The sequence below is a fragment of the Nycticebus coucang genome, chromosome 3, assembly GCF_027406575.1.
Source record: "Nycticebus coucang isolate mNycCou1 chromosome 3, mNycCou1.pri, whole genome shotgun sequence".
Taxonomy (NCBI): Eukaryota; Metazoa; Chordata; class Mammalia; order Primates; family Lorisidae; genus Nycticebus; species Nycticebus coucang.
Genome location: NC_069782.1, coordinates 5,189,518 through 5,211,873, shown reverse-complemented (window position 1 = coordinate 5,211,873; position 22,356 = coordinate 5,189,518). Strand labels below are relative to the sequence as shown.

Here is a 22,356-nt window from a genome sequence, read left to right as displayed (position 1 = left end):
TGACCACAGCCTATAATCTCATGTGTTAGGGACTCAGAGAAGATTTGAAGATTCCTTTGAAATAGAGTAGGCCAACCTCTGATTTTAAAGACAAGGAAATAAAGAGCTGATCAAGGAAAGGACTTCTCAGCACAGAGCAGGTGCATGGGAAGCTGCGATAGTCCAGGGATCTTTCTGCTGCCGAGAGCACAGGCTTGGGCATTTCCAGCTCAATCATTTCCCACGCTGAGCTTCAGTTTCCTCACCAATAAAATGAGAACAATGAAGACTTCCTAGGATTGCTGTGAGAATTACATGAGATGATGGGCTTTGCAAGCTGTAAGGTGATGTGCACTTGTGGGGGTTGGATTTCCTATTAGCTCCATGGAGATAGCAATAGAAGCATGGGGGCTCCTTGGCTGGGGGTCTGCTTCAGGCATAGAGAAACACTCAGCAAATAATCAGCTCTCAGAAAGCCAGGCTGGGAGGCTTGTACCCAGTTCAGGAATGTGGCTTACAAGTGGGAGCCATAGCCGCTCCAGGGCCCAGAAAGGCCTCTGGCTGGGATGCTGAGAGAAAGAGGGTAGATGACACAGGGGCCAGAGAGGTCTCTGACCTCACTCAGGTCTGGGCTCCAACCTTAGCCCTTCTGCGTTTTGTCTGGACTGCTCCTCACCCTGGGGCTGATGTGGGACTGAAAAGAGGCCCAGCACACACCACCTTTCACCCCTCACTACCCTTTCTGAGACTCTGTCATCTAATGTTGTCTGTCAGGAGCGTTTAAATTTCTCACGTAAATATTCATGAGGTGTGTGTCATTATCTCCATTTTATGCAAAGGAAGACTGAGGCTCTGAGAGGTGAAGAATTTCCCTGGGTCACAGCAATTCTGAGTTGCAGAGAGGGAACAGACTCAAATCTGGGCCGACCTGAATTCATAGCCCAAGGTCCGCTGTGCAACAACTCAAGCTCTGTGTCAGGAGGGTCCTAGTAACAAGTCCGGGGACTGTGACCTGGGCCAGCTCTAGGCTCAGGGAAAAGCCTGGTGCTAATGGTGAATGGTGCCTTGGTGATATCCCCTGGGTTGATTTGGGTCAAGCTCATTCACTCCAAGGCAGTAGCCAGGAGGTGGGAGGTGAAAGACAATTTAGGTCCAGTGCTGGTCATATTCCATCTGGGGGGCTGCTGGACCCCATGCTCCCAGAGGGTTATGAACAAACGGGGGGTCTGGGGCCAGAGCTTCCTGAGCTGCATCACGGGGTGGGGTGCTCCCTCTAGGAGCGGTTGTACCGGGCAGGCTGTACGCCAGGAAGAGCAGCCCCTAAGGGACCAGATCAACACCTTGCTGTCCTTGCAGGCTGCTCCCAGGCAGCGGGTGCAGAGTGCAGAGTCGGGGTCAGCGGGGAAGCCACAGGCAGCTGGATTTTAATACCACGTGGGAAAAAACCCAAGAGTTAAATAAGAGGTAAAATTGGGGAAGTGCTTCCAAACTGTAAAATAGTGTGAGGGATGCTTGTGAATGTTATCTACAATTGGCAAGTTGTGAGAAGATGACCTTGACACGAGTCACAAATAATAAAGATCAAAGAGTAGTTTTTAGAACAGTGTTGTAAGCAAATGAGATTTTCAACCTAGTAAGCCAGAACTATTTCACCACATGCTGTTTGGCAAAGGAGAAAGATGGTGAGGGTGGTGGGTGTGGCCAGCTCTCTTTTCCCAGCCTAAGACGTAAAACAAAGCAATAAGGACCAAGACGGCACGGGTCAAAGACCCCCCTAAGTAAAGAACTGGCAAGAGAGTGGTGATGGAGGATGCGCGCCTATGGGCGCGGACCTGTCCATGACAAGAGACAAAGGATTTCTAAAACGCCTCCGGAGAGCCTAGATCTTTAACCTGGAGGCCGAGGTCCAGGCGGCCAATGATGGTGCCTGATGGTGCCCTCCATGACCCAGCCCCTGCCCCTGTCCCTGCTTCACAGTGAGCACCCTCTCAGCAGTGCCAGCCACCTGCACACCCCTCTGCTTGCAAAACACTTTGACTCTCAGCCTGAGGTCTTGGCTCAGCAATTAGGGCCTTCTCAAGGAGGCCCTCTCAGACCAGCTGGGCCATTGCTGTTCCCCACTCCAAACCCACCACCCTTCTCACCCTGTTTTATTTTCTTCACAGCACCGCTGCTCCTTGTATTTACATTTTCCTGTTTGCTGTCCCACATCTGCCCCTGCACACCCACCAAGATGTAAGTTCCATTCACAGCTGTGTCCCAGAGCCTGCCACTCACTAAGTACAAGCTGAGTGAGTGAGTGAACGGATGCCTCTATATGTCTTTAGTTCACGTGTTTATTTTTTGCGCCCTCTGCTCCCGCTCGTGCCTCCATCCCTCCCCCACCCCACATGCAGGAGGGCTGAGAGTCTCTCCAAGAACATGGCGGTGGGGGGGAGAGCAGCAACTCCCGGAGAGGCCAGAGGACTGGTGTCCCCAACACCAGTGAGGGGTGGAGGCCCTGCGATGTTGCAGACTGTCTGAAGGAATGAGGCCGTGGTGGCAGCTGAGGCCTCTGGACCCAACAGAACACCTGCAACGGGATCCTGATGAGACCAGAATCCCTCCTTCCTCCACCTCCCCATCTCCTCCACCATTCCTCCTATGGGCTGGACCCGACAGGAAGCCAGTGACCAAGGTTCTCTGAGTGGGATAGATCACAGGGATTACTCCCGAGGGCCGGTGCAGGACAGAGAGGATCGGAGGGTCCCATTCCCCAGTCCCCACCACCACTGCAGCTTGCTCCTTGGGTGTCTCGGCCTTGTCTCAGTCTTCTGAGAAGTGCTGTGCACAGTGCTCCTGTGCAGTCGGCCCTCCAAGCCCCCACGTGCAAATTTTGGAACTCAGATATGTGGCTCAGCTCCTGCCAACTGTTCTCTCCCTGTTGAGAGGGGGCAGGGGCAGGGCAGGTGACCTGGGTACACAGTGACCTGGAGACATGCCAACAGGCTGGGTCTCTTCCATAAAAGAAGTACCCGGGCCCCGGGCGACAAGCTCCAAGGTGCAGGGGCTCCAGGGAGTCTGGCAGGGACTCTTCCGACCAGGGCAGATACAGTCACACAAGATGAGGGCTGGAGCAGGAATTGCGGGAGACCAGTCTCTGGGCTGGCCCAGCTCGACCCCCTCAGGCCTGATGGGTGGGCCCCAGCTTCACCATGGGGTCCCTCTGAGTAGCTGCCCCAGGCTGGAGGGTGCCTGTGTCCAGGGTGCTGGTGACAGGCAAGCTGCAGAGAGAATAGAAGTCAGTGAGTTCTGTGAAGGATGTGTGGGGTGGCCCCAGCCACAGCGAGCCTGGGTCACTCTTCTCTCAAATCCTGCCCTGAGGAAGGACTTGAGGCTCTCATTGGAGCTTAGCTGGAGGGCAGGAAGTTCTAAGGATGGCCGCTCCTGGGAGGTCTGCACTGATTCCCCTCCTAAACAGATGGCTGCCAAGTGGGTAGGGGAGGACTTCCAAGGACCCTGCCAGCAGGGACCCTGATCACACACAGGGCCAGCTTGGCACAAGGTCACATGAGGACATCTGGAACAATGGCAGAAGGATTAGCAGAGAGCTGACAAAGCAGGGAGATGTGCTTCGTGACTGTTCCCAGCAGGTCACACAGACTGACCACTGTGACTGTGTCTGAGTATCCAGCACTGGTCTATACACAGTGGTGACCAGACACGCATGCCAGCGGCTGCACAGGTCAATGACCAGAGCGACATGGGCGAGTGGGCCGGCTGACAGCCCACGTGGCCCGCCCAGGGTCCAGAGATGCAGCAGTGCGTCCCCTCCTTCTCCCCCCAGCCAGCACAGCAATCCCCACCAAGCCCTCTGCCCCCCTCACCTGACCATCCCAAGTAACTGTGCCTTCATCCTGGAGTAGAACTCGAGGGCCAAGGTCTGCAGCAAGCCCTGCATCCAGCGCAGGTCTGTGGGCATGTCAGGCAGCCACTCCACCAGCCTGGAGGGTGAGCATCATCATCCTCGTGAGTGGCCCCAGTGTGCGGCCCCACTGAGCTCCTCCCAGCAGAGCCAAGGGCCCTGCACCTGAGGGCTGCCCAGACCCAGGCCAGGGGAACAGGTGCTGAGCAGCGTTAGTCACCATGGCAGAGCAGGTCAGCACCACAGGCTCACCTGCAATAGCTAAATGATCCCCGATGGGCTTTGAACTTGGTGGAGGTGGCCAGGCCTTGGGTCATCAACTCCATAGGGCACAAATAGGAAACCCAGTAGTAAAGAGGGCAGGGCTTTGGAGTCAGACCAGCTTGGGGCTGCAGCCCAGCTCTGCTGCACATCAGCTGTGTGACCTGGGCAGGTCAGGGAACCTCTCTGGGCCTGTTTTCTCACCCACAAAATGAGGGCAGTCACCCCACTGTGGTTCCCAACCTCCTCCATATCTGCATCCGTTCCTCCCTCTTCTCCCGAGACCAGCCCCTGCCCTCCTCACCCCAGGCTCCTTCGTGCACTGTCCTCTCAGACACCAGTGACTTTCCTAAACACACATCTGACCATAGCCCTCTCTGGCTGCTCAAAATGCTCCCATTGCTCCCCACCACCCTTGTGACAGACTCAGCAGCAGATTCAGGATGCTCTGAGCTACATATTGTCCCACTGCAGAGGAAAGCAAGAGTCTCTGCAGAGACAGTGCCTGTGGGGCCAGCAAAGGGCCAACTCATCCAACCACAGCTGAGAAAGCACTGGGAAGATGCTGTAAGGCTTCACCAGATGCTGTAGGTGCCACATCACCCCTGGAGGGGTCCCTAAACCAGGGGCTCAAAACACGTATACAGTCCAGAGGGTATGATGTGACAAGGGAAGTGTAAGCTGGACCATCACCTCCCTTGTTCTGTATCTTTTGCTTCTGTTAATGTAACCTACATTTTGAGCATGTGCTTTATGGAAAATATGAAGGATGAATTTCCCAATGGTCTAGGCTCCACATCAGTGCTCACATGTGGATTTTTTTGTGTGTTTGTTTTTTACTGAAAAGCCCAGACTTTACAGTTATTCTTTTTGATTTCAACTGTGGTTTCAGTAAACAGCTCAGTATAAGGAGAATCTGTCAGCAGGAAGCTGTCCCAGACTGGGAGCAGTGGCCCATACTTAAAATCCCAGAACTTTGGAGTCCAAGGCAGGAGGATCACTTGAGGCCAGGAGTTCCAGATCAGCCTAAGCAGGTAGCCTGGTGCAGTGACTTAAGCCTGTAATCCTAGCACTCTGGGAGGCCGAAGTGGGAGGATCGCTTGAGTTTAAGAGTTCCAGAGCAGCCCAAGCAAGAGTAATACCCCATCTCTACTAAAAATAGAAAAGAAAAAAAAAAAAAAGAACTAGCTGGGCATGGTGGTAGGTGTCTATATTCCCAGCTACTCAGGAGGCTGAGGCAAGGGGATTGCTTGACCCTAAGAGACTGAGGTTGCTGTGAGTTATGATGACACCATGGCACTCTACCCAGGGCAACAGAGTAAGACACTTTATCTCAAAAACAAAAAAAACTGAAAACAAAAAACAAAACATTAATTAATTAAAAAAAAAAAAAAAGAAAAAAAAGACCAGCCTAAGCAACATAGCAAGACCTTGTCTCTACAAATAAAACAAAATTAGCCAGGTGTGGTGGCATGCACTTGTAGTCCCAGCAGGGGGATCACTTGAGCCCAGGAGTTTGAGGCTGTGTTGAGCTTGATTTTGCCACGGCACACAAGCGTGGGGCCACTGGCCATTTAAACAGCAGAACGGACACAATCATTAGCTCACTGTGGAGCAGGACCTGAGGTTCACTGTCACAAACTTCCTTCCAGAGAGCAGAGAATTTTTAAATTACAGATCTCCCCATGACACCTTCCTGCATAAATCCTTCACTGCCTTCCCACCACTCTCAGGACAAAGGCCATAGAGAGCTGGCTGCAGAGTCCTGTGTGCCTGCCCTTGTGGGCCATGGGCCTCCCTTCCTGCTCCTCAAATGGGCCCTACTCACTTCTACCACAGGACCTTTGCAGATGTCCCATCTGCCTGAAATGCTTTTCTCTTCCCCCATTTGCCTGGTGGACTCTGACCCATCCTTCAGATAATAGCCCAAAAGTCATCTCCTCTGGGCAGCCTTCCCTGGCTAGTGGCCTCAGTTTGAGCTATGCCAGCTCAAAGCCAGTGTAGGCCTGTCCCAAGTATCCCTAGGTGGAGTCCTAACTACACAGGTGAATGTGTGATCATTGGTGGGCCATGAGCTCCATGCAGCCAGGAACTGTATCTGGGTCACTACCGCCTCCTTAGCTAGCCCCCCAGCCAGCCGTTGGCCTTGAGAGGTCCTCAGTAACCATTGGTGGAATGAATGAATAAATATGCAGTGATCCATTAGTCACCAAGTTAGAATGGCTAGCAAGGGCTTCACCACAGCCAGTCTGAATTGGAAGAGGCTTATTTTATAGAAAAGGAACCTTTTCTCTGGTGGCCCAGAGAGGTCAAGAGACTTGGTCCAGGCCTCACAGTTAATCTGAGTAGGCCAGCTTCTAGGATTACTCTCAGGAATCACTCTGACAGGTGGAGCAATGAGAGAAGTCACATAGACAGGGGAGGGCCTGACTTCTGATCACAGCAGTCCCATTGCCTCCCATCAGTCTCGTTTTGCAGAGGGGACCACTAGGGCTGTGGGTCCTGCAGCCAGCACCAGGCAGCACAGACAGACCGGTCAGGCTCTGCACCTGCCCAGCTCTGCCCACCACTGTGACAGCCACCCTTCTCCTCCATAGACACAGCTCTCTGCCAGGATCCCAGCTGTAAGCCAGGCCCCTCCCAAGACCCTGGCTGAGCCTTACCGTCTGCTCCGGAAGTAGATATACTCGAAGGGCAGCGTGCAGGGTAGCAGCAGGTATGTCAGCGCCTGTCCCGGCCCTGAGCGCCAAAAGCGGGCCCAGGGGCTGGGGTCCCTTATACAAGCTTTCTTCAGTGCTACAAGAGAAGCCACAGCATGGCCCTGCCCTGGCAAGCCCCACCCAGCCTTCCCGTCACCCTCTTAACATGCCCTGAGGGCCTGCAGGCAAGCCCTTCATACAAAGCCTACACCCCATCTTCTGCAGAGGAAGAAACACATTGACCAAGTCCCCACCATGGTCCAGCAGGCTGCTAGGTCCTCAGTACACAGTCTCCCATCATTGTCCATGAGATGAGCAGTGTGTGCCCCTTTCACAGATGAGGAGACTGAGGTTTAAGAGTGGAGAACGACTTGGCTAAGGCCATCACCACGAAGTGGTACAGCCAGGATGGACTCAAACCTGTCAGGCTCCTGAGCTACTTCCACCTCCCCTGCCTCTCAGGAAAGGTTGCCATGGCCCCCTAGGATGAGCCAGGTGGCCTCACCACATCTCCCTCAACACTAGTAACATGTCAGTGTTCTTAACAACTACCGTGGCAGCTGTGACCACAGCATCCAGTTCCTTCTGTTCACTGACCTGACCAGAGTAGAAACGAGCAGCATCCGGGCTGCCATGACTCTCGTCAGTGTCATCTGCAGACATTGCTTTGAAGGGGTTGATGACAACAGTTTACCTGCCATGTGTCCTAGAATGAGTCCTTCCCCTTCTCTGAGCCTAGGTCCCCCTTTCTGTAAAGAGGATACCAGCAGGACCTCCCTCCATGGGGACACAGGTGAGGATTGTGGAATGTCTCTAAGGATCTTGACAGACAGCAATTCCCTTCCCAGCTAGGAGCAAGGTGGGGAACCTAGGGAGTTGGTGGCCCATCCTAGGGGTAGCTGTCTGGTGTTCCCATGTGGCTAAAGCGACAGTGCCAGGGTTTAGAACCCCAAGCTTGGACCCCAGAGTTCAGAGCAGATCCAGGCTCATTTCTACCCATGCTTGTGTGGCCTCTGGCACAAAAAGGGGGCACCCTCGTCATTCCCTCATCCCCTCGCTCACCCCCACTGTACCTGCTGTGGTGTTGACGACCATCACCTCTTCTCCCAGCCTCCCAGCCTCCAGCCTCATCCTTGCCAGTTAAGTCCACTCTGGCCCTCAGTGGCTCCCACCTCTCTCCTCCTGTAGCTTTCCAGGCCATCTGCCCAACTCTCCCAGCCTCCCAACTCACCCCTGCGCCCTCTACCCCCACAACCACTATGCTGCAGTCACACGGGCCTCCCAGCCCTCCCTCCCCAACCCTAGGCCCCTTGCACGTGCTGCCCCCGTGCCCAGATGCTTGTCCTCTCCCTCTCTTTGCCTGGCCAACATCTCCTTTCAAGCTTCACTTAGACACTACTCAAATCACACCCACCATCACTGCATGTGCCTGGGGAACTTTGTAGTTTCCTGTTGTTGTGCTTACAACATTTTAGTCACGGAGCAGGAAAGCAAGCTAAATGGTTCAGAGAAGAACTCCTGGTTCTGTCGTGAAAACTTGGGCAAGTCACTTAACTTCTCTGTGCTACAGTTTCCTCATCTGTACAAAAGGAGTAATTCTGTACCATCCTCAGAGGATTGTGGAAATGAGTCCATCTCCATCTGGGGGGTCCAGAACCCTCTGTGTGTGCCTCTCCTATACCCTAGTCAGTGGGCAGAGACCTGGCTTTCTCAGGCATAGACATGGGTCCGAACCTCAAGTGAGGGCTCTGAGACTTTGGTGAGGCCCTTCCCTCTCTAGGCTTCAGTTCCTCATCAGTAAAATGAGGGAAGAGTGACGCTTAGGCCCAGGGTTTCAGTGAGGAAGAAATGAATGATGCAACATGTAAACGGCCAATGGAATGGCACCGGGCACGTAGGAGGGACTCAGTGAATGAGTCCTGTCCTCGTCCAGACCCTGAGCACCTTCGGGGAAGGGTCCCGAGCCCAGCCCCTGAGCACAGGCCCCTGCCAGGTAAGCAGGTTCAGGGAGGGACGGTACCAGCCTCCAGCTCTGGCGACAGCTGCTCAAAGTCCGGCATGTCCTTGACCTGCACGTTGGGCACTTCCCAGTTGAGCGACAGACCCGCCTTCTGGCCGTGGTCATGGCCCACATCCTGGGTCCCATCCGCTGGGGCCGGGGGCTCCTTAGACACCAATGTCCACAGCACTGGTTCCTTGGTGAGTCCTGGGGCCGGAGGAGAGAGGATATGAGGGTCGGTGGGTTTGGAACCTCCTGGTGAAAACGACTCCACCACTGTCCATGTCATCCAACCCCTCAGTGCCCAAACAAACCCAGCTCTGTAACCTGCCTGCCACAGGATGGACCTGGAGTTTACCCTAAACAACCTCTCCCTGCTCTTCCCCAGCCGTACTTGGCTTCTGGTCCACTTTCTAGTGGTTTATCAGAGCCCAGGCCCCAAAGACCCAGTTCGGGGTTCAAATTCTGGTTTTACCACCTGTAAGCTGTGTGACCTAACCCCTCCATGCTTCTGTTTCCCACTCAGTAAACAAAGGAAAATTAAAACCTGCTTCATATGGCTGTTGTAAGAATTAAATGAGATAAACACATAAATCTCAAGCCCAGGTCTGGGCATAGATGAAGGGTCCACGAATGCTCCCTGCTTCTGGGTACTGGGGGTCAAGGACTGGTGTTCTGGAGCCAGGTGGCCTGGGTTTGAATCTCTACTCTGCCACTTTGAAGAGAAGTGCCCTGTGGGTGACGTCCAAGCCAGAAGACTTCTCTCGCCCCCACACCGGCCCATGAGCACACACACACACAAACACACACGTGCGCACGCGCTTGTGCGCGCGCCCTGACGTACTGAGTTAGGCGCTCTCAAGGCGTCAGCCCCTGTTCCTTTGCTCTTGCTGACTTCCCTCTCCCTAGAACGCCCTCTTCCTTTGCATTTTCAACCTTGCCGTAGTCTTCATAACTAGTCAAAACCCAGCTTCTCTGTCACCGGCCCCAGGATGGACCCGCCCTCCTTGCCCACCTCGCCCACCTCCCCAGCCCAGGCTGAATCCGATGCCCCCTCTGGACTCCCACAGCCCTGGGTATCCCCTTCACTGTGTCCCTCCTCCCGGTTGCCCAGAGGGGTCTGTCCTCTGGGCCAGGCTGCTGGCCACTCGGTCCCTGTCTAGGTCCAGCTGAAGCCAACCACAGAGCAGATGCTGAGGAAGCAGAGTGAGCCCAGGTTCCTCATGGCTCAAACATCTGAGAGGCAGGGTCCACCTGGCACCACGCGGGGTCAATCCTCAGCTACTATAGGGCGGCCACTTACCACGTCTCTCCAAGAACCGCAGGGCATCCAGGTAGCCTTGTCTGCACTTGTCAGCCACCACCTGCAAACACACAGGGCAAGGCCCAGATTGCCTCTTGGGCTGGAGGAGCATTGACTGGAGACTTATCTTCAATAGGGATGATCCCGGCCCAATCTCTACTCCCGAAGCGACCCCCTCAGCAGGGTTCAGGGGCCCCAAAAGACCCCAGCACAGGGCAGGAAAGGCCCGAGGCTGTCAGACAGAACATATTGCTTGGGCTGGTCCGCTCCCTGACCCCCATCTGCTCCTTTTCTCTGAGGTACCCTAGCTGCTTACTCTGTCCCAGCCCTGGCCTCAGTTCCCTCTGCTGGAAAATGGGCAACAAAGCCTGAGCTGGGATGGCTGGGACTTCACCTGGCTTTTCCTAGGCTCCCTTTGGTGGTTCCCTATGCCCCTTTGCCCCTTTGATGTTCATTTTCAGGACCAGCTGAAGAGGCAGAGGCACCAGGAGCCCTCACCTGGCCATCTGATTAGTGGCCAGGTAGCCTTGTGGCTTCCCAACTCATGGGAAGAGGTGTCTCACAGCCACCTCTCTGGGAGCCTCAGTTTCCTTGTCTATAAAATAGTGCTGTGATTTTCTGCCCACCCCAGGGCTGTGGAGAGGACCTGAGCAGGTGAACACGACCTCGTTTTGTAGAGTGTAAAGTGGTACACAAACATGGGATGTGCGATGGCATGGTTGGGCAGAAGAGCATTTCCAGCCATCCATTTTCCAGAAATATCAAGGGGCAGAAAGCAGGAAAGGTTGGTTAGTTGTCTGCTTGTTTTTTGCACTTATGCCTGGCCTCTACAGCAGATGGCCAATAAGCAGCGGTCAAGAGCAGGGGCCTGGGCCAGCAGTGGGTCTGGATCCTGGCTTTGCCACTTCCAGGCTGCCTGACTTTGAACAAGTTGCTCAACCTCTCTGAGGCATGGAGTCCTCCCCCCAGGACTGATAATAGTGCCTCTCACAGAGCCTAGTGGGGCAGGGCAGGCATGTGCGTGTTCCCCTGATGAGCGCGGGCCTGACTCAGCACTGGCTCAGGGAGGGAAGGAAGAGCCCTAGGCTTTGGCTTGAGGTGCTTAGCTTGTGTCACAACTGCCCTGAGGCTGCAGGGGGAACGGGTTAGGGGTACAAAGTCTGATTCACAGGGCCCTCGACCCTGAGGGGCCAGACTTACCTCAGGGCTAGGGGGTATGAGGGAAATGAACCCCAGGAAGAAGTTCACGGTGGAGATTTGGAAGCTGGCATTGAAGGCATTCAGCTCATGCAGGCTGGGTGAGGTGCTCTGAGGGCAGATGTCCACTGTCCCATGGAAAGGTGACACGGTGATGGTGGAGGGGCAGTCCGCAAAGGGCAAGTTGTTGCTCAGAGCCCCATCGATGTAGCGCTGCAATTTTAGGGGTGAAAGGGGCTGCCCTCTTAGAATCCCTACCCTCCTCCCACGTCTCCGTAGAGCCACCAGCTGAGAATGGTCTGCAACGGATGACCCTCCAGCTGCCTCTGAGCCACAAAGTCTACTCCAGCCCAGGATGCTGAACACCCCCCAGGAGCAGGGAGGAGGGCTTGGCACATAGTAGGTGCTCAAGAAACTCTGGTTTCCTTCACCCACACACCTCTCAACAGTGTGTACTCTGGGTGGCCCAGAGCACAGGGCAGGGGCTCAGGCATCAAGCCTCTGACATGAACTTACCTCCCCTCTGAACTCAGGGGGAATCACTCCACAATAGAAAGGAAAATACAAGGTGCAGACCAAGACCTGGGAAGACAGAATCAGCAGAGCCTCCCTTGGACATGGTTTCTAATCCCCAGAACAGACTGTGAATGAGGCATCATCAGTCCTGTGTCCAGATGATGGGCTGAGGCCCAAGGAGGTATCACATCCCAGCCACGCTCTCAGAGTCAAGCAGAGATTTGGATGCATGTCCGTGTCATCACCCACTTTTCTCATCCTGCTGGTGGAACTCTGGCTGACTTGAACTGCCGCTGGGATTTTTTCCCCTCAACGACAAACAGGCACCAAGTACCATTTCTCCCTCGTGTGTGTGGCAGAAATACTCCACCAAGAATCCAGATATCTTTCCTAAAGAGCATTCTCTGGGCACTGGTTCAACCAGATGTGCCAGGAGGGGGGGTACGGCAGAAGTCTGCAGGTGGGCAGGGCAGGACCCCTGTGTCCCCTGTACCTCCAGCAAGAAACCCTATCTTCTCTATCCACGTGGGAAACACCACCTCCTCTTCCCAGTAGAGGCTCTGACAGTAAAAATGATGCTTAGCACAGACTCTGCCACTATTGATGATTGAGGCTGGATAATTCTCTTTTGATGGGGAGAGTCGTCCTGTGCGCTGTAGATGTTTGACACCATTCCTAGCCTCTGCCTGCTATGTGCAAGCACACACACAGAGTAGCACCAGAAACATCTCCAACATTGCTAAATGTCCTGTGGGCAGAAAATCACTCCGGTTGAGAACTGCTGGCCTCAAGCTTACCAAATTCTTTGACCATAGAACTGTGTCTCCCAGAGAACTTGAAAACATCCCTCCTACCCATCTCTCCTTGTGGCACAGAACATGTCCCGGCTCTAACCAGATGGAAGTGAAGATGAATCTTCTTCCCAAAGATTAATAATAGTAATGACAGCTAATCTTTATGGAGTGCGTACTGTGTGCCAAGCCCTGTGCTAAGGGCTACACAGGCAGGGATTCCGGAACACACTTTGAGACACCCTCCTCCAGCTGGCTTTCTCAGGAGCCCACGGATACTAGCCTGCAGTAAGGGACTGGCCTTCTCTGCACACTAAGAATCAAACAACTGCATTCAGGCCAGCACAGATTCAGGACAGTCCCCATCTGGGCACTGAGGGCACCAAGATGAAGTAGATACTGCATTAGGGACCCTAGTGCAGGTGGAAGGCAAAGGCCCTAATAGGAAGGGTGAACAGAGCCCTGACGGGGGAGGCATCCCCAACTGAGACTTTACAGGGTGGACACCTGTCTCCCTAGAGGTCTGAGGTCTCCTGGGGACTGGACCCTGCCTCAACCCTCTGACCACCCCACAGCCAGCAGCTGGCAGGTAAGAACAGCAGGGCCTTTCCTGTGACCATGCTGGCGTCTGCCATGGCCTCCTGTGTTATTGCTATCGTGGTCTGATCTTAACTCATAGCATGTTTGTTGTCTATACCACACACCAGGGAATATTACCCCAGAGAAGCAAGGCTTTTTGTCTGTTTCGTTTTCTGTTACAGTCACTAAGCCTAGAACAGTGACTGGCATACAACAGATGCCCAACAAATACTTGCCTTCTATGTCAAAAAGCACAGGGGTGTTGGCTGGGCAGGAACCCGCTAGAAGGACCTTGGAGGGGGTCCTAACTGCAGAAGCCTCACTCTGTCCCCCCAGCCAGACCCTTCTTTATGAAGCTAAGTGCCCCCTACACAAAGCAAGCCAGGAAGTCTCCAGACACCCCCTGTTCTGTGCCTCAGTTTCCTCATTCATAAATCATCCCCTGTCCCCCCAACAGATATGTCTGCTCCTGGGAAGCACCTGCAAGTCACTTTGGTACTAGAGGGCGTCCACCCCCTGCTGCAGGCCTGCTCACCTGGATGAGCTCATCGCGAGTGGCAAAGTCGGTGACTATGACATTGCGGCCATCAGGCCAGTGGGTCACGGAGACACCCAGCCTCTGGGAAGCCAGGATGTGAATGTTGTCGGGCAGAGAGTCTTGAAGCTGCCGCTTGATGTGCTCGATGGGCATGTAGGCCGGGTGCAGGATGCCCAGGCTCAGCCGCTCCACCTGCTTCACCAGGCCCAGGAGGTGCGAGCAGCAGAAGTCTGCAGGTGAGCAGGACGGGGCCCCTCAGCCGGGAGGGCCTGCCCACAACCTCCGCACCCCTCCCAGTCTCCCTCCAGGCTGCAACCTGGGAGCCAGGGTCCTCCTTACTTGGGTCTGAAGGTCTGGGCCCAGTCCCGGGCTCAAATGTTCCACCCACCCTTTGCCCCAAGTGACTTTGAGGACAGTCTTCCCGGCTCTGAGCCTGGGATGCCTCCTCTGGAAAAGAGAGGTAACCACATTCCTCAGCCCTCAGGTCCCCCCGAGCATTCAATAAGGACCAGAATGTAACGCCGGCAGGGCACAGCGCCGGCGGCACAAGCTCCCCTGGGCTCCCATCTCCCTCTTGTCAAGCATCAGGGCCCACGGTGATGTCCCCACTCTCCGTGTCTGGAACGCACCGAGCGACTTGCCGCTGATGATGCTGATGGCGTTGAGCGCCCCGGAGGAGGAGCCGTAGATGCGGCGGGCGCCCTGGAGGAGGCGCGGGGCGCGCTGGCGCAGGCATTGGGTCACCCCCACGTGGTAGAGACCCAGGAAACCGGCGCCCGCGAAGGACACGCTCCAGCTGCCCTCCTCCAGGTAGGCCATGGTGGGTGGGACCGGGAAGGGGGCTAGGTGACGGATCGGCCCCAGACGGCTGGCTGTCGGGAGTGGGGCCGGGATTCGGCCTGATGTGCCACCGCGGCGGATCAGACCCAGATGTGGCTCCGGCGGGGATCTGGGCTGGGCCTGGGGCCCCCTGCCCCACCCCTGGGCGTCACTCGCCGCCCCAGCCAATGAAGTTCCTGGGCCGCCATCACACCCCCTCCAGGTGCGCGCCAGGAGTGCCCCAGAAATGCGTTGCGCTGCGCACACCCGGGTGCCGCCCCCACATGCCTGCCTGAGATCCAAATTGCGGTCGCAGATTTCTGGATGACTCTGCACCTGATGGCTGCTAGTCGGGCCACGTTTGTTACCCCCCTCCCTTCACTTTACAGATGAGGAAACTGAGGCTCAGCCGTGGAAAGCGGTAGAGCCAGACCCACAGCACCTATCCTTTGGGGGCAAAACCAGGCAATTTTGCAACTGTGCTGGTTCAGGGACAGTCTACCCAATAACTTGGCGGTACTCTTCAAAAAAATAAAAAGGTAAGCTCAGGAAAGACAAAGGCAGGCCGCCCGCTTGCAGGAGACTAGAAAGACAGGACAATTAAATACAGCAAGTGCTCCTGGCTTGGGGGGCCACAGAGGGCGGAGAGTGGAGGAGGGGTGGTTAAGGTAATTACCTAGAAATCTCTGTGTATGGGGAAAGGCTGTGGTTTAAATACATGAGACGAATGAGCTTATGGCCCAGGCCTTCAAAGAGCAGGCAGAGAGGAAATGAGGGAGGAGGAGGAGGAGGGGAGGACGGAGAGGAGGCGGGCAGGAGCCCAGACCGTGGGAGCAGGCAGAACGCGCTCCTTCCTCGCAGCTTCTGGTCTCCATCCCGTCTGCTCCACCTGGCTTCTGGAGGGCCAGGATTTCCCAGGAGCATTTCTGCTCACCTCTGAGATCCAGGAATTTGAAAAGTGGACACCAGAGTACATGGGTCCTGGACTCTATTATTGAGGCTTCAAGGAAGTCAAGTGCTTCTCTCTGGCCTCGTCCCCTCACCTGTAAATTGGAGAAATTGAACTACATTAGAAGATCCCGACCTTTTCAAGAATGAGGGTCTCTCTTAACACACACAGACAATGCCCCTGGGGTGCCATATGACCATGGTTGTCATTTCAACATCAACTGATTAAGGAAGTACTGAATGACCAAGGGCTGCAATGATCCCAGTTACACTTTGGAAAAGGTGAGCAACAAGTATTGGGAAAACATTTGTCTCTGTGTGACTTCTCACACAGATTTCAGGTCACTTCTGTGTATCTGGTGCCCAGCCCAGAGCCAGGAGGGCAATAGGTATTGGAAATGACCAACATGACCAGGTTAAAGCAAAGGTGGGCCCAAGGCATGCCACCTCTGTGGGAGATGGGCATTGGAATCAGAGTGAAGACCCAAGTCCCACCTGGATAAGCCAAGGAGAACAATTCCCTGTGGAGTATTTAGGAAAAGGTTTCAGGCCACCAGTCAGAGGCTTTCCCCAGGAGACAACTGGAGTTTGAGTTATTCTGGACGAATAGAATTTGAGGGACAAGCAGATCTGCTCAGAGGCCTGCTGCTCAGGGAATTCAGAGGAGAGAGGCAGACAGACCACCTGAGAGCCGGGAATAGACAGATGGAGACACAGACAGACAGACCCACTCAGAAGGCAGGAGGAGAAGGGAGCTGGGACAGCAGCCCCAGGCCTCCTTCAGGACATGGGTCTGGCCTCCTTCTTGTTCTCAGGTGATAACTGGAAATGGAAGGTTGTGTATCCTTATCCAGTGCCCTTCAAGGACCAAGTGCCAAGTGAGGCACGTTCCCATGTAGCCCTCCCCATGTATGAAGCAGGAGCATCTTCCCAATTCACAGATGAGGGGACTGCAGCCCCGAGATGCCAGCAATTTGCCAACTGGTTAGGGCTGAGTTGGGGCAGGGTGATGCACCCCCTGGCCCATGCCGTCCCCAGAACACAAGCTCAGTCATCCAAGGGAAAAGAGGATCAACTCTTCACACACCAAAGCTTGGCTCCAAAAGGAAAGAGTCAAGCCCCGGGTGACCCTGTTAACAGCGTCAGGTTAAGCAAGTGGTCCTGGGAGACCTGGGAACTTCCCCTGGTGAGTGGGATGGATCTGCCTGTGAGCACAAAGGAAGAAAGTAGCTGGCTATTCTGAAGCTGTGTGGGGGTACTCCTCTGTCCCCCCTCCCTCCACCCCCCACCCCCCATGCCATGGCATGAGCTGAGCTCACAGCAAGTTCCAAGTCCTGGGCTCAAGCTATCTTCCTGCCTCACCCTCCCAAGTAGCCAAAACTATAGGCACCCACCACCATGCCCAGCTAATTTTTCTATTTTTAGTAAAGATGGGGTCTCGTTCTTGCTCAATTGGTCTCAAACTCCTGATCTCAAGGGATCCTCCTGCCTCAGCCTCCCAGAGCTGGGCTTACAGGTGTGACCTACCATGCCCGGTGTGTGTAGGGCACTTCTGACTGTAGGACTCAGACTGCAGTCGTCACTCCCACCCCTAGAGTGGCCTGCTGGGGCCCAGGTGCCGCTTCTCCCTTCCTTTTTGAAGGGAGCACCGTCCAGCTCACAGTGAACAGATAAATGTTAGAAACGCAAGCTGTGCCCTGTTTTGCCTACCCATTCATTTTGTTAGTGGACATGTGGGTTTTCCCCACCTTTTGGCTGTTGTGAGCTATGCCACTGTGAACATGGGTGTGCAAGTTTGTGTTTGTGGAATGTTGCACAGTCACTGAAAGGAATAGAACACTGACCCGAGCTGCCACTGGATGAACTTGAAAACATCACAGTGAGTGGAAGAAGTCACAGAGGACCACATATGGCACAGTGCCAGCCACGTGACATGTCCACGGGAGGCAGACCTGTACAGAGAGTAGGGGCTGGAGGCAGCAGAGTTTCCTTCTGGGTAAACAGTCCTCCAACTAGCTAGTGCTGATGGCCACACCACACTGTGAAGGGAGCACACGTCACTGAGAGTAAATTGTACACTTGTGTATGTTACCACAATAAAAATTGTGTGTGTTCACATTTATGCTACAGAAGTCAAATTCCAGACAGTGGACGTAGCTGTGCTCAAGCCCTGTATTGAGGATTCTTTTGAATTTGCAACTTTAGGAACTTTTTTCCTGATCCTTTCACCCGACCTGGGAGCACAGAGCCCTCTCCCCCTCACAGAGCAGTCACTGTCAACTATGCCTGAAGGTCAAGGGAATTCGCCCTTCCGCAGTGGGGGGTGGGGTGAGGTGGGGGTGGGGTATAGGGCTGAGCCACTTCTCTAGCACCTGCAGGTCTGTGTCCCCAAAACCACATGTTGAAAAAGTGATCCAGTGGCAGGTGGCAGACCCTCCCCCATACGGAAGCCTCCATACGGAAGCCCTGGCTCCCTGGATGAGTGTGACCTTTGCCTTAACATAAAAGCACCTGAAATATCTGTTTATGTTGATCAAAAGCAGGACATTTCAGGGCCTAAAGAATACTACCCCACTATTTAGTCACCACCCCTCCTGAGCTGGGGGGAGGAAGGATGGGCAGGCTTCATGTGTCACCAACAAAATTCCATGGAAAATTGCAAGAAGAAGCTGGCTTTCCTGAATAGTATTCCCTGCGGAAGTTAAGTAATGGGCGCGCCCCAGCTTCCCTGCACGCACCTCCCGGGATACCCACCCTAGCTCCTGTGTCATGATCCCTCTTCCCAGACTTCTGCCCAGCTCTCCACCCATCCCTTGTCTAGAGGCTTGTCTCTGCTATCCACAAACAAGCTCAGCTCATGTCACTCCCAAATTCAGTCCCTGCGCCTGAACCCACCCCAGCAAACCCAGCCTTTTGCACCTTCTCAGGACGTCCACGGGCAGCAGTGGCCCTCCTCCCATCTCAGCGCCACCGGAGGTGTTCGTGTGGTCATGCATGGCACACAGCAAGCGCTTGGGAAATGCTCGTGAGGGGGCAGTCTACAGCAGAGCTGGATGTGCCTCTGCTGCCTACGTCCCGCCCTTCCGGGGGACTCACCCCTGCCTCCCTCGAGAATCCACATTCTCCTTCTCTGATCACGTCATCACAGGCCCCAGGTGCCTCCCTTTGAGCAGATTATAAGAGAAACAAGTTTGTTGAACGGACAGAGAGGGTCTCCAGACTAGAAAGCACTATATAAACTCTGAGGCCCTATGCTCTTGGGTCTGTGGTGATTAACCCTGCCTAGGTTCCAATATTGGCTCTAGCCCGTGGCTGGTAACCTTGGGTAATTTGGCTGATGTGTGCTTCAGTTTGCTCACTCATCAAATGGGAATAACAACAGCCTACTCTATAGGCTGGATGTGGATTAGGGTTGACACCAGCACGTGTTTGGAACAGTGCTCAGCATTGGGTAGACACACAGGCAGTGCTTACCACTAAGTTATTTCTTTAATTACATGGCGCACGGTTGCATGTAATTAAAGGGGATGCTCCATGCCTCCAGATGTGCCTGGAAGAAGTGGGGCTCAGGGAATGTTTGTGGACTGAATGCTTGACCCTCAGCCTAGATGAGCCATTTGCGGAGGAGGAGGCAGCCCACGCTTCACTTGGGATGGAAGGTCAACTTTCCTCGGCAGGCACCAGCAGGCACTGCAGGGACAGGCTAGGTCAGCAGCCCCTCCTACAGGTGGGTGGTAGCAGGCTTTGCTGATCCCACACCTGAGCAATGCCTTTGCCTCAGAAACTGTGGGCCTGCACTGGCTCACCCACCTGGCGGCAGGTGTCCCAGGCTGTGTTTAACATGGGCAGGACCTGGCCCCAACTGCAGAGGGCAACCAGGGGCTATGGCTGACTGTGTCTGGGAGGGAATCTAGCTACATCAGGCACAGCCCAGGACCACCCAAGCTCGTAGGTGAGAGCCAGGCAGGGGATGGCCGGTGTGAGTTGCAAGGAAGGAATGGCCAGCATTCAGGGGCTGGGCCTTCAGAGAGAAAGTGGTATTCATGCTGGCCTTTGAGGTCACTGGAGAGTTTACCAGGGAGTGAAGGGGAGACAGGCAGGGAGGACAGAGCATGAACCAAGGTGCCAGCAGGGAGGACAGAGGAGAGTGAGGATCCAGAGGGAAGGACAGCAGGGGTGGGGCTGGGGAGGCAGAAGGCCTGGGGACTCAGCTAAGTTTCTGTGCACTTTGTGCTTCAGGAATTGCATTTTGCAATTCTGGGGTGTATGTCTGAGACCGCCCCCAGAGATAGCAGGCAGAGCTCAGGAAGCACAGAGGGTGGGTGACCTGGTGAACATCAGGTGGGAAACAACCCTGGTTGTTGGTGTCACTAGAATAAGGACAAGTCATGAAGGAGGCACCAGAGACACAGCACTTCTGCAGCAGCACCTCCTCAGGGCCACCAGGGGCCTGTAACCAGGGGCTGAGCCGAGCAGGCTCAGGTCTGGGTGGTCCAGTGGTAGCAGGAGGTCAGAGTGCTGGCTGTCCCCAGGACACCTGGGAGGGAGCTGGTGTGACAGGGGCACGCACACAGCCCCCTGATCCTTTATCACATTGCCCAGCTTCTTGTGCTTCTTTCTTGAAAATAATGCTCATTCTGCTAAATGACTAAACCCAAAGCAAAGACAACCAAGTGTACTGGGTCACCCAAGGGCAGTTTCGTGCAGGAGCCCAAAAGGAACTGGGGTTTGTCTCCAAAAAGCAAAGAGTTCTGGGTGCCCCTCATCCCCCTGTCCCCCACTGCAGGGTCCCTGAGTGGGTGGAGAAAGGCCAGCTGCACAGACCCTTCCCTTGGTCCCTGGGTCCCCCCTCCACAGGCCCCAAATTCACATCTTCTCTGTCTCTTCAACTGGCCCCTGCAGGGGGAGGAGGCTTGGGAGGAGGATGGGAGATTTCTGGGTGCTAGAGATCCCCCATAGCTTGATCTGATTACATGAACAGACTCTAAGATACCCCAGACCCAGGCCAGAACAGATGCTCAGAATGTCTACGTTGTGATAGGAATTTAGAAAGATTATACGGTAAGTAGCACAAACCAGGCACCAGCTAAGTGCTTTACAAACATCGTTCTTTTCCATTCTAGTGATAACCCTATCAAAGGCATTTGATGTCCAGTGACGGGTGTTTCATAACTGTGTATTCATAACCAGCACACTTGACCATGGGAATGTCATAATGATTTTTAAAAGTTTTTTATTTTAAAAAGTCTCTTCCCTCAAGCCACATGGCTCTAGCTTGTCTACTCCAAGCCTCCTTCTCTGCCTTCTGGACTCCAGCTCTGGGCCTCACCTATTCTTTACCAGGTAATTGGACAACAAATGCCTGTTTCCTCCATCTGTAAATGGGGATGTGATAGGATACCTCTTGTGGAGTTATCATTGGGATGGAAAATAATGACGTTTGTAAAGCACTTAACCAACTCCTGGTGTGGCCTACTTACCATGTAATATTTCTAAATTCTTATTAGAGGTTCTGAGCACGTGTTCTGGCCAGGGTTTGGGGAATCTTAGAGCACTCTGGGAAAGCTCCTCATCCACTCTCGAGTTAGGCCCAATAACTGGTCTGACCGGGGCCCATCCAGGGCCCTCAGGGCCACCCCTCTGCTCTTGTGGGGCAGTGGACAGCCCTGGAGAGGAAGAGGAGGGTATGGGGTTTGCAAAGGGCCCCACCAGGGGGACACAGGGAAACACTGACCCTGGCCACGAGCCCAGGGGGAGCTGGAGGCCACTACCCACCTCCACCACCCAGGCTTCCTGAGGCAGGTCTGGGAAGGTGGGCACTCAGTGCCACCCTGGGAGAGGGACCTCAGCTGATGTGTGCATGCCGATCTCGCCCTCCCTAGGGACTGTGTGTGGCTTAGCCACTTCACAGGACAGCAGGAACATGAGGATGGGGGGCCAAGGTCAGGTGAGGGGACTTGCGGCTTGGGTGGAGGGTACAGTGGGCCCAGGAGTAAGAGTAGTGATGGGTGCTGGGGCAGCTCAGAGGGGTGGTAGAAGCACAGCTGGGGATGAGTGAGCCCCAGAAGCAGGGCCAGGTGTCCCCAGGATTTCCCCAGATCAGCCACCAGTTGACAGGAGGGGAAACTGAGGCACAGGAGGCACGGCTCAGCTTAGATCACATGGAGACTCCCAGCTCTCCCTCCCTCTCTCATTGTCTCCATCCCCAAGAGTGGAAGGACCCCATCTCCCCAGTGTCCTGCCCACTGCCCAGTTTGCCCTAAAGCCCTGAGGCCCAGGGCCAGGTGGCTGGGCCAGCAGTGGACCAAGTACAGGGACTGGACTAGGACTCTGTGACATTGAAGACAGAGGCAGCCCAGGGCCCAGGCCAGCTCCCCTTGGCAGGTAGGGCTGTGCTTGGTCTGTACAGCCCTGCATCCTCACAGGGAGCGGGGGTCAGGGAGGAGGAGTGTAAATACAGAAGCACAAGCCCCCACGGCTTGAGTCACCCCCATTCACTCCACACCTGAGCACCCAGACTTCTTCCCCACATCCAAGTCCAAATGTTCTGATCCCTTTGAACCTCTACCAGCCTCCTCCTCTGCCTGGCCCAGGTGTGCAGGAAGCCAGGTCTAGGCCGCTGCCAAGCCCAACAAGAGCTCTTCCTGCCCATGGTGCCCAGATGGCCGGACAGGGGCCAGCTGGGCCATGAAGCTGGGAGCGGCTGCTTTTTCAGGTCAGAGGTTTGCCTTGTGTCAGGGTGGAGGGCAGCTTCACACGGCTCCTAGGCAGCCACTGGCAGCCCAGCCAAGGGTGTGGAGAAGGCACAGCAGACTCGCCTGCC

General features: G+C 54.8%; 1 protein-coding gene across 1 annotated transcript; it reads right to left on the bottom strand.

The window, feature by feature from the left end:
• Nucleotides 1-3,046: 3,046 nt before the first annotated feature.
• PNPLA5 (patatin like phospholipase domain containing 5) lies at nt 3,047-14,585 on the bottom strand. The gene is made up of 9 exons (XM_053585543.1): nt 14,396-14,585; nt 13,764-13,996; nt 11,859-11,924; nt 11,346-11,555; nt 10,146-10,206; nt 8,864-9,049; nt 6,808-6,940; nt 3,846-3,962; nt 3,047-3,242 (listed from the first exon to the last, which is right to left on the bottom strand). Exons 1-9 carry the CDS (start codon nt 14,583-14,585, stop codon nt 3,143-3,145), a joined length of 1,296 nt encoding a protein of 431 aa, XP_053441518.1. The 3' UTR covers nt 3,047-3,142.
• Nucleotides 14,586-22,356: the final 7,771 nt, after the last annotated feature.

Bases quoted from the DNA above. Each gene is read 5' to 3' on its own strand.
- PNPLA5 (XM_053585543.1), bottom strand. From the start codon at position 14,585: ATGGCCTACCTGGAGGAGGGCAGCTGGAGCGTGTCCTTCGCGGGCGCC. The intron at 10,207-11,345 runs GTAAGTCTGGCC...GTGTGTTTGCAG, and splicing joins TCATACCCCCTAGCCCTGAG to GTGGTGGCTGACAAGTGCAG. The intron at 3,243-3,845 runs GTGAGGGGGGCA...TTCTCTCTGCAG, and splicing joins CAGTTACTTGGGATGGTCAG to CTTGCCTGTCACCAGCACCC.